The sequence below is a fragment of the Grus americana genome, chromosome Z (genome assembly GCF_028858705.1).
Source record: "Grus americana isolate bGruAme1 chromosome Z, bGruAme1.mat, whole genome shotgun sequence".
Classification (NCBI taxonomy): Eukaryota; Metazoa; Chordata; class Aves; order Gruiformes; family Gruidae; genus Grus; species Grus americana.
In genome coordinates, this window is record NC_072891.1 from 57,558,881 (window position 1) to 57,570,665 (window position 11,785).

Consider the following 11,785-nt stretch of genomic DNA (forward strand, 5'->3'; position numbering starts at 1 on the left):
GAAAGTTATTGCTGACATTTAGACTCATATCTGTTTTAATATGGCTGTTCACTTAATTGTTCCAGTATTGCAGCTTTTGAAGAAATGATAGAGCCCTTCCGACTTCATGAAGATGATAAAGAACAAGAAGTTGCGGACAAAATGAAGGAGGATGAACCATGGAGGATAACAGATAATGAACTTGAGCTTTACAAAACAAAGGTTCTGTATTCTTTAGAGCGTTATGTTAAATGTTGTTAAACTTTTTTCTCCTACTGCATTTGTGGGTGTGATATCAATGAGTTCAGGCCTAAACTGCTTTCCTACAGTATTTCTGTAGTTAATTTAGAATAATATAGTCTATATTCAGCTGTTTGACATTTTTGACCAAATGAACATTTTTTTACTTTGTTAATTAAAAAACCAAACACACTATATCTGATTGTGGTGTTAAGGAGCAATTAAAGATTTGTTATATTTCCCAAGCAGTTGTGTGCTGCAGAGACATCAGAGGTGGTACTCCTCAAGTGCTTCTATGGAGGAGACTTAGGTAGCATCCTATAACAGGATGCAGATACAGACAAGTATCTAAAGAAAGACTGGCTAAATTTTCAGTGGTCTGAAGATCTTCAGGATGGTCCTGAGTATATTCCACCCTTACCTTCTTTTTGCTCTCTGTGTTTTTACAACTTGAGGATTCGTAGTAGAGAGGAAATGGGATTGGTAGGTCATTCTGTATTGTAAATGCTGGAGGGAGGGGTGGGGGGTAACTAAATCTGTTTAACAGGTAGGTGCAGATTGACTGGCACCTGCTGCTGAGATCTGCTTACTGCATATCACCAAGAGGCTGGGCTTTGGGAGATTTAATAAAGTACAGTTACTTTATAGTTAATGAACTGCTTGATGCCTTCCTGTTCCTCATGTCAAAACTCATTTCAGTGAGATAACTGAAGTGATTTATTTTTTTGTCTAACTTCTGCAGACACTAGCTTGGAGGCTAACTAGATTTCAGCTCATCTGAGAACAACAGAACTATATGAAATGGTTAACTCAGTGTTTGCTAGAAAGTTAGTTGATGTAAAAGAGAACTGAGGAAGCTACCTCAGATGGTAAAACAGGATAGGGTGGTAAAAACAGGGAGGTCCCTTATAGGGATAGGCTTACCAAATGAAGATGGGGCTTCACTTCTGTAAGACCTGCTCACTATGAACCTAGAGAATATAGTTAAAAGAACCTGGAAGACAGCAGGTCTTGCTTCCAGGCTATGGAGGATGGTATCACTATTAGACGAACTATCTTAAACTTAGCTTTCATAGTACTTGGCTTATTTGCATATTTTAAGCTTACTGCTTTCTTCTCTCCCAGCCTTGCAACCACAGGTATTTCAGAAAAGTGAGTAAATTGCCAAACTGAGGTTGAAGTACCTGCCTTCTATAAATGACTTGTGCCAACTGATCATAACTGGTTTTCATTTTTCTTGAACAAATAAATTTTTTTTTAGTTTTATTTAAAAGATCTTCCTAACAAGTTTCACTTTAATTACAGACTTATCGCCAAATTAGGCTAAATGAGTTGCTGAAAGAACATTCAAGTACAGCTAACATAATTGTCATGTAAGTAGATGATTTGTACTGTTACCCTAATTGATACAGAACTGCAATTTGAAATACATGTAAATACAGACTGGGGAAAAATCCTGTGCCTTGACTTACTCAAGGAGGTTTCAGTGCTGAAAATATTTATTAGAAGTATGGAGTTACTGTAGTGATGAATGAAAAGTGGCGTGTGTAGTTTTGTACTTCTGATACACTGGTTTAGGTGATTACCTCCACATTTGTACTCTAAAAAGATCAGGAACTCTAAAAAGATCAGGAAATTTGACTTAATATCTGCTTCTTGTAGAATCATATTTTCGTATTTATGCGGTATGACTTGTACTTCACTAGCTTTCTCTAATTGTTGAATGCTTTTTCTTCCTTGTGAATTGTAGGAGTTTGCCAGTTGCACGAAAAGGTGCAGTTTCTAGTGCACTATACATGGCCTGGTTAGAAGCTCTTTCTAAAGATCTGCCACCAATTCTCCTTGTTCGTGGGAATCATCAGAGTGTTCTTACCTTCTATTCCTAAGAGTACTGCATATGGGAGAGCTATGATGAAATGGTACTTCAGTGCCCAGGGGAGAGTGACTGATATGGTCTATAGTTTATTAACATCACAAAGGCAAAAAGTGACTCTTTCACTGTTTCACTGACTTGAAAGCACACAAGGAAAGTCACTGTATTTCTAAAGTTGTGACATCTTCAGTTTTAGTCTATATTTTCTGTAATTTAATCTTGCTTAATGGGGGAGGATTCTTTGTTAGACTGAAGAACAAGACAAGCTTTTTGTTTGCTATTTGAATAGCAGCAATAATAGGTTTTATTTTTGATCAATAAAAGGATTATAGATTTATAAAAGCCTTTTAGCCTTGAGGTGCCTTCTGAAATTAACCAAATCTTATCCATACATCCTATTTTGTAAATTTATATAGAATGTCAAAATCTGCCTTCAACTAAGAGTTTAAATCAGACTTCCTTTTAGTTTCTAGTCTCTTCCATATTACAATAAAAATGAATGCTGCTTTTCAGTCTTCCATTGAGCTATTAGTTCTTAGTACTGTATGTTTTCTATTGTCATAAAGTTTTTCGGTTTTTATTATTATATCTGTTAGATTTAATGTTGAAAATTGGGGCAGGTTGGCTGAACTAAAATTCCTGATGTTATTGTCAAGACTTCGTACTACTAAATTTTGTAACAGTCAAAGTAAAACTAATTCTACTAGCCAATAGGATCCTTTTCTCAAATTTGACAATGCGTACTACTTTGGCACTAGTCTGAGATACACAGCCAACATTAGCTACCTTGGTGAAGGATACTGGCCAATCTTTGCTCTGTAGCTCTAATACAAAACTGAATTCCTCTTACTGGCTGAGGCTTTTTGTCTTACTACAAACCAGAAGAAAATAAAAAGACCTGTCCTAGTTCTTCACCTGTTATGTTTTGGTGTCACTCTCAACTTATTTTGAAACAAAGCTCAGCTTAAGGCTTGAATGGGGATAATATAAGCAATGTGATGCTATCTAACAGAAAACAGTAAACACTATGTGGAATCTTGCTATCCAATATGAAATGTAAAAGCTACAGTTCTCTCGCATTTTTCAACAAATGGTTAAAAGGACCACTAGTTACTAGGGGAGATGTTTTTAGGTCAATTCATTCAGTTCTCAGAAAATACATTTAGTCTTAATAATAATACTCAGGTTTGATCGTTTAGCAATTTAGATCTATTCCATACATCCTACTTTATACATTTTCTATGTTCAATAAAGAAACTGCCAATCTTGTGTGCCCTTTCATTGTATATTTTGAAAACTTCATAATTTAGTCTACTATGAACATCTACAAAAGAAATTTCACTTGAGCCTTTGTATAAAGGTTAGTAATATGAACAGTTTTTTAAATTCCTATATATTTTGGATAGAAAGGATTGCCTAAAAACATTTCACAAGCTTTTGATATTAGAATTGGACATGCTACTGGATCAGTTTACCAGTGGTTGAGTGAGTTTCATTTAAGAATGCACAGAAAAGGTGTATTTTATGCTAAATACAAGATGAAATTGAAATGTAACTCTTCCTTTTGAAGGAAAAGCATAATCATTGTGTGGCAAGGTGGAGCTCTTCAAGTTGTTGTGATTAAAGATAAAAATATTCTACACAGTGCAGTATACACTGTTGTCAAGTTCTTGGTAAAATGCAGAAAATTCTTTTTGCTGTTTCTGTCAATTGGATTTGAAACTATTGAATCATTTCACTTAAAATAAGAAAAATAAACATGCATGTTTTGCTGCTAAGTGTGAGATAACTGATGCCAGCATGAACCTAGCTTGTTATGATAAACATTATAAAACAAGACAGTTTGCAGTAAAAGTGCTGTTTCCTTCCAGGTGAGGGGGTGGGGATCAAACTTACCAACCTATCTATTGCAGGTTTTACAGTGTTTTTAGGGGATAAGGATGTCACATTGTGAATACAGAATCATTGCCATGTTTCTTCTTTTGTGGGTTACATTCTTTTGAACAGTTGGACAGTAAGGCATGGACTTAGTGCTGCTATCTTAAAAAAAAAAAATGTGCACAGGTACACTTACTTAAAAAGTTTTTTGCCCATTCAGGAAACCATTGCTTGTGATCTGTAACACAGAAACCAAATGAAGTGTGTGTATACATGCATATATGTGTATAAAATTATATAAAATGTATCTAAATATGCATATGGGGATAGTTAAGGTAATGTCTGTGAAATAATGTAGGATGCTTTTCACATGCACTCTCAAAAGTCCACTAACGCTAGGCATGAGGTCAAGTTTCGAGATTATTTGCTACACTAAAATTTCAAGAGTTAATGGTAATTGCTTGCAACAGATTCAGTTAGTGGCAGTCACTCCAACTTCTGCTTTATTTTGATGCCAAATTTAGTTATGTTCCAATCATTAATTACTTGAAAAATGAAATCACTTACACATGGCAATTCATACATTCTGTAGATTAAGTTTCTTTCTATGGGTTTAGAAAGTAATAGCTGGAGAAAATCAGTTATTTATTTGATCAGTTAGATTTGTATTTAGGTTTCCTTTTACATACACTCTTTTTATATGCTTCCTCACATTACATATTTAAAAATAACTGAAGATAATTTAAAGATTTGAGCGTTAGTGGGTAATGGCCCACTTGAAGATGTAAGATTTGATACTGTACTGTAACTGTCACACACAAATGCTTTTCTAATGTTTTAACGTAATTATTGCAGTTAATACTTTGTACCAGGGGGATGTCACTGCAATAAAAGGAAGTTAATTCAATATAACTATTTTGTGTGTAACAAAGCCTTTTTTTATTTGTGGGGGATAGGGAATAATGTACATAATTTAACAGATTAATGCCAAAAATAGTTCCCGATATGTGAGTATGCTTATTGCACACATCTGATACTTACCTTTATTGTGGAATTTGCATAGGACCATGAGTAGAACTTAAAGGCATTCAGGTGTCTGGTGCAAGGAGACAAATGTTTCGTTCTTGGGGGAATGTTTGCTGCTACTGGGTTAGGAATAGTGGTGACTGCATACAAAAAATAAACCTTGTTTCACTTGCTAAAATTTGTCATGACTTGCCAGACAATGCAGACCAATATGCAATATGAGGTATGTTTAAACTGGAACATTAGTGTCTGAAAATTTGTTCCTATTACATACACAATTTGTTTTGCTTCTGAATACAGCGAAAGACTGTCTAGTTCCCCTTTCTCCCTCAAAATTGTCCCCTGGAATATGAGGAAGTATGTTGGTAGAATAACTAGTAAGCAAGGCACGTTTTGCCTTCGGTGATATACATTCAACTAGAAACAGGTTGGAAAATCTAAGTTTAAGAGCATAATGAGAAATGGCAAGTTGTTTAGGAGAGGGGAAAACAAGCTGGTGGAAGTCACTGTGTTAACTTTTGAATTGGAAGAGTAAATGTTGAAGCAGTAGCATAAACCTTCTCCAAACAGAAGGAGGGAAGACCTTTCTCTTGAAACATACGGCTTTTGTGCCCATAGCTCCATCTCACAAAGTGTACTTCAGGTTGTATTTGTAACAGTTGCTGACAACGTGCACAACCATAACTTACCTGTTTGACACTCTAAGTCAAGCCTAGGGCGAGTCCTTACATCCCTGTTCTTGCTGGTGTAGTAGGCACAGAACTGAGAGCAGAAAAAGGAACTAGAGAACAGCTTCTTTGCTGGTCTCACCCTTGATCTGCTCGCTGTCTCCTAGAAAAGGTTGGCTTTGCAGCTCCAGAAATCGGCATTCCACTGTGCCCTCTGCTAGCCTGCTTCACTTCCCTGCCTGCACTGCTTGCGCACGCCTAGGGGTGCGAAGCTGCCATCACAAAGCCATGTTGTGACATGTAGCCATGTTTACCTGCCTATCACAACGTAATGGCGAGAGGCAAAATGGAATCATTCAGGATTTAAAATATCAGGCAATGCTAAATTTAACTTTTTAACCACTCGCGCTCCAGAGCCCCCTGTCCCGCCCCTCACTGCCCTGCCGCCCGCCGTTAACACACACACACACCCACCCCGGCACCGCCCCTGCCGGCAGCTCCGCGCTCCTGTTGGCTGCAGGCGTCTCCCCTTGTCCTCTTAGTGGCTGCTGGGGGGGACGGGCCGCTTGTCCTGTCGCTCGCGGCGGCCGTTAAACTGTCGGCCCCGGGCCGGCTGTGAGGTCGTAGTGGCAATGGGGTCCCGGGCGCTGCGGGGCCTAGGGGATCCCTGGCTGTGCGAGGCGTCGTGCAGACTCTGCGAACACCTGCCCTCCCTGGCTTGCTCTAGGCCTGCCCTTTTGTAAAGTACTCTCATGTTTGCTTATGCATGGTGGTGTGTGCTGGAAATGTATTGCTATTATGCTTCAGTGAAATCTCGCAAAATATGCTGTTAACAGGAATCTAATGGCAGTAGCAGTGGACGTGAAAGAAGACCTCACAACCCTGCTCCCACCCAGTCAAGATCTGGGGAAAACTGACCCTGATAAGCTGTAGTCAAAAATTCTAGTATGAGGTTCTGGGTGTAGGTACCTCGTCTTCATAGTCCCTCAGTTCCTCTCCAGAGTAATAATTACAAAATCCTGCTAGTAAAGCACGATTTTTAGTGAAAAAAAGACGCAATACTTTCTGCGTAGTTTTCTAGGTATTCGAGCTACAATAGTAACGCCAGGTGGCACTATTGTCTTTCGACATTTCAGGAATGCCTGAAACTGTACTGCCTAATACACTCTTGCACTGTTCCTTCGGTTTCATGGGCTAAACGACTTAGTGCTTTGAATAAACTTGACGCATATCAGCAAAATAGTATTTTTTTGTATTAAATTTTTCATAATTTTGACTGTGGATTGGAGAAAAGTTTTATATTATTCCCATACACGCACCTTGTGGGAAAAGTACTCAGGTTTTGTTCTAAAGGATGCAGGAATCTCCATGCAGATGTTGCCCGTAGAGTTCAAATAGCCTTTTAACCATTTAACCACCATTTCATAAAGCACTTTTTTCAGTGGCTATTTCCAGCTGTGGTATCCTTAGCAGAAAGATAAATGCTGCAGGCAGAGAGAGAACAGATGTTAGAAAACAAAACAGGCATGTCCCGTCTAGTCTCAGAACGATCTGTAACAGGTGTTTTTGCTTCATAAATAAAAACAAGACAAACGTCCATGACCTTCTGCAAGTACAGAGGCAGGAGCAAGATGGTAAAAGCATTATGTCATCCCAAAATATTCAGGTACTGACTATTTAAAGCACTGCAAGAAACTGAATAGTGTAGCACTATGCATTTCAAGATTATTAAGCTTGAGAATAACTTTATCACTGTTGAAATGTTTTACAACTAATAACTAAATCTTGGAACATCTCTCTGCAATTAAATTTGTCTCTGCAAAGCAGATGGTAAAATGGAGTCACAAGCAAAGGATTTCCACAGGCTCTGGCTGAAAATTTAGAGAGCTCAGATTAGCCTTGAAACATCCTCACTCCCAGCCCTATATGGTCATTAATTCTTTCAGACCAAGCTGCCTGGCTGGATGGTTTAACCACAGTGTTGCAAATTATAGGCATTCTTGAACAATTCCTTTGTGCTACTGTCACTAATTACATAGATTAACATTTAGAAGAGTATTTAAAAAAAATTATATATGGAGCAGGGAATGGCATATATGTACAAAATAATATGCTGATGTTAGCCTATGTGTTTTATAAATATTTCGGTCAATCATCTCTGATGAGCAGTGGGGGTAAAGAAAAAAAAAATCGAAACGGATGTAAAGTGCAAAAAATGTAACACAAAAGTTAAGCATTGTTGTTTGTAGTAAAACATAGTAGTTTAAGCACCAGTAACCTAGAAATCATAGCAGGTCAAAGCACAGTGCCTGCCAAGAGGAGCTTGCACCTCAAAGGAAATTACATTTTATGGAGTCAACCAACAACAGCCATTCACAGTATTAATATATGAAATCAAGCCTAACCACAGAACAATGTGGGGTTTCCCATGGGATTTTGGCTAACCTCATATAGAATTTCATTTTACTTTTGATTGCACAGTTGAGTGTTGTTAATTTAAAGAGTCTTTATTCTCATTAAAATCTTTCTGTATCCTTCAATTTGCAAGAGTAGTATTTCAGACATGGTAACATTTGTTGGGAAAACTCAAGGTTTGACAAATACATGCTAAACTTTACTAAGCACTCTTTACCCATGATATTTTTAGTTTAATTGTATTGCAGGGTTTGGGGCTTGCTGCTTTCTCGTTCTTGCCATGTTTGTAAGCACCTGGAAAAATTTGACTTGATTCTCAGTTGGGACCTGGAAGTCACCATGATGCAAATAATTCCAATGGGTAAAAAATAGAGGTTATGATTACTTGTTACCTCTAGGAACTGAGCATCCTCTCTAGCCAAAAAACAGATCTGACTTTTTCCATCCTGTACTATTGGCCTGAAACTCTTGGGTCATTCTATCCCAGGCATAAAATAGTCCAATGTTAATGTATGATTTGGAGTTTCTCTTTGCAAATGTATCTGTGCACCATCAGTCCAAATGCGTCATAATCAAGAAATTTTCACTTTCCCAGGATTAAGCAAGGTTAGTAATAAAAAATGTCTTCTGCTACTGTAGCGTTGACTATAAATAAAGGATGATAGGTCCCAAATTTGTGGTCCTGCTCTTATTCTGACAATAATTAACCATATTCTGTGGCAGCTTTTATGCCAGGAAGTGACAGTGGCAGATTTGGAATTCAGATCAAATCCTGATTTCTAGGTTTTGCTGTGAATGCTAGGAATATTCTCTCTTCCTTTTAATGGGAAACACTTTTAAATTAATTCTTTGTAATTACTTCTAACTTTGAAACATTCCTGTGTTGTGGGATAATTGTGACGAGTGGCGTTCCTCAGGGGTTGGTACTGGGACTGGCACTGTTCAACATCTTTGTCGGTGACATGGACAATGGGATCAAGTGCACCCTCAGCAAGTTTGCCGACGACACCAAGCTGTGTGGTGGGGTTGACACACTGGAGGAAAGGGATGCCATCCAGAGTGACCTTGACAGGCTGGAGAGGTGGGCCCGTGCGAACTGCATGAAGTTCAACAAGGCCAAGTGCAAGGTCCTGCACGTGGGTTGGTGCAATGCCAAGCACGACTATAGGCTGGGCGAGGAATGGATTGAAAGCAGCCCTGAGGAGAAGGACTTGGGGGTATTGATTGATGAGAAGCTCAACATGAGCCGGCAGTGTGCGCTTGCAGCCCAGAAAGCCAACCGTGTCCTGGGCTGCATCAAAAGAGGTGTGACCAGCAGGTCGAGGGAGGTGATCCTGCCCCTCTACTCCACTCTTGTGAGACCCCACCTGGAGTACTGCATCCAGCTCTGGGGCCCCAGTACAGGAGAGACATGGAGCTGTTGGAGCGAGTCCAGAGGAGGGCCACGAAGCTGATCAGAGGGCTGGAGCACCTCTGCTATGAGGACAGGCTGAGAGAGTTGGGGTTGTTCAGCCTGGAGAAAAGAAGGCTCTGGGGAGATCTAATTGCAGCTTTCCAGTATCTGAAGGGGGCCTACAGGAAAGCTGGTGAGGGACTGTTTATGAGGGAGTGTAGTGACAGGAGAAGGGGTAATGGGTTTAAGCTGAAGGAGGGTCGATTTAGATTAGATGTTAGAAAGACATTGTTTACTGTTAGAGTGGTGAGGTACTGGAACAGGTTGCCCAGAGAGGTTGTGGATGCCCCATCCCTGGAAGTGTTTAAGACCAGGTTGGATGGGGCTTTAGGCAAGTGGAGGGTGTCCCTGCCTGCAGCAGGGGGGTTGGAACTTGATGATCTTTAAGGTCCCTTCCAACCCAAACCATTCTATGATTCTATGATAATTAATTGTTACTGATAAAGAAAAATCAAATACATAAGACAGCGTGTTCCTTCAGTCCGTAAACATAAAGTAAAATGCAAACTATCTACTTCCTATCTAAGCCAACTGGCAGAGGGTGAATGCCTGTGAATGAGATCCTATGGTTCTGAGTTCTGTTTTGGAGAGGACATCCTAAGTGTCATAAAGGAATTTTAAGAGGATGGGAATTTAAATGGAAACCATTAACTGGCACATTCAATTCACCTAAGGATGAAAGAAAGAACATAGATTAGAGAAATTAGTGGAGTGCATTTTGGGTGTGAGAAGAAAATTGGGAACTCAGGGTAAGGACACAAGGGGTAGACTGAGAAGATACATGAACCATGGAATAGAATTGAGGTAAATACATGAGTGTCGAGAAGAGGAGGAAGGCCACATCTTTGTCATCTGTTTTTCTCTCACTCTTCTGGAGAGAAATGAAGGCCTTGTGTGGAAAGGTAAGTTGACATAAAAAGGCAGCTGAAGTGTGGATGTGGGGTCTTACTCAAATGAGAATGCATCTGAAAGAAAAGCTTTGTAGTGGAGGTAATCAGCTTAACATTTTGAATTATTTTTCTTGTTATTTCCATTTTCTATCAGAACATGATAGAATGCCCTCTGTGCATACTAATTTTTTTTTTAAAAGCACAGTGTACTATGGAAGTGCTTAAAGCATTTTGCTGTTTTTTCTCACTGTTTTTCATCCTTTTTTTTCTTCATAATTACCCATTTAGTTATGGAACACTTGATATTACTTGCATCACTGAAAATTTTGTGTTTTGACACCTTATGTGGACCATATTCTGGACTCTGCTTCCTCTTGCTTTTTAACAAATCTTGCTTTTTGTCTTGGTCACTTCAGAATATTTGTTCTTGGTTGCTATCTTTCATCCTTCTGTGTGTTTGTTTAATGTAGACTGTGTTCTATGTCTGAATGCATAGTTCTTTAATATGCTACTACAGCAGCATGTGACAGAGTATCTGTGTATTTATGAGGATTGGTGATGGGTGTGCTGCTTTTGGAGATGGCACTGCTCTATGTTATGGAGAAAAATATTGGAGAAGGCATGATGACTTAAAAATTGAGAGGCAATTTTTAAAAAAATTGATGGCTGAAAGTGAAAAATTAAGAAAATCAGAGTGGTTAATTAGGTAACACTAGAAAAAAGCAAAACTAAACAGCTTTCCTAACCAGCTGATAGTTTTTTCACAAAAAAAATATTATGTACGATTAACCAATAGTGTTGTTAATCTGAAGAGAGATGAAGGACTGAGAGAATTCAAAGTGATTCCTTCTCATGTCTAGAAGACATTTCTATTAAATTCATTTTGGAAAGTATAGTCTGAGCAATAGGGAAGGTAAATCTGGCACTGAGACTGTAACATTTTTGCATGTTCTGTGGATAAGTAGATATGAACCAATTATTTGTTGATGTCTGGAAACTTCAGAAACATTAAAAAAATACTGCTTTCTACAAAGGATGGGTTTGTTTTGTTTTTTTAATTAACCATACCAAGTTATATACGTATTTGAGGCCCATTTCATGTTCTCTTTTACTGGCTTTTTGTCTCACAAGCATCAATGTTTTAGTGGGTTTTTAATGTAACTTCATGAGAACAAGAGCTTTTAATTATTTGCTTTGCTGGTGCTCAATTCAAGCATTGGTTACTGTGGTTTGTTTTTCTTGGCTGTTTCCTCTGGACTGTGCTTTCCTTAAGAACATGTGTCCTGATGAAGGGTAGCTTAGTTTTCCTTTCACTGAAAGAAGTTGGGGAACATATAGGAGTAGACAGGACACTAAATACAAA

The 11,785-nt window shown here is 38.6% G+C and overlaps 1 protein-coding gene across 5 annotated transcripts in view; it reads left to right on the forward strand.

Annotated features, from left to right (window-relative positions):
- SLC12A2 (solute carrier family 12 member 2) overlaps positions 1-4,877 on the forward strand; it is a 100,583-nt gene extending 95,706 nt beyond the window's left edge. For all 5 annotated transcript variants that reach the window (XM_054808770.1, XM_054808767.1, XM_054808769.1 and 2 more), the window contains 3 exons: positions 66-201; positions 1,525-1,592; positions 1,970-4,877. In XM_054808770.1, the coding sequence (XP_054664745.1) occupies positions 66-201; positions 1,525-1,592; positions 1,970-2,105 (340 nt within the window). In that variant the 3' untranslated portion in view covers positions 2,106-4,877. The remainder of the gene's footprint in view (positions 1-65; positions 202-1,524; positions 1,593-1,969) is intronic.
- Positions 4,878-11,785: the final 6,908 nt, after the last annotated feature.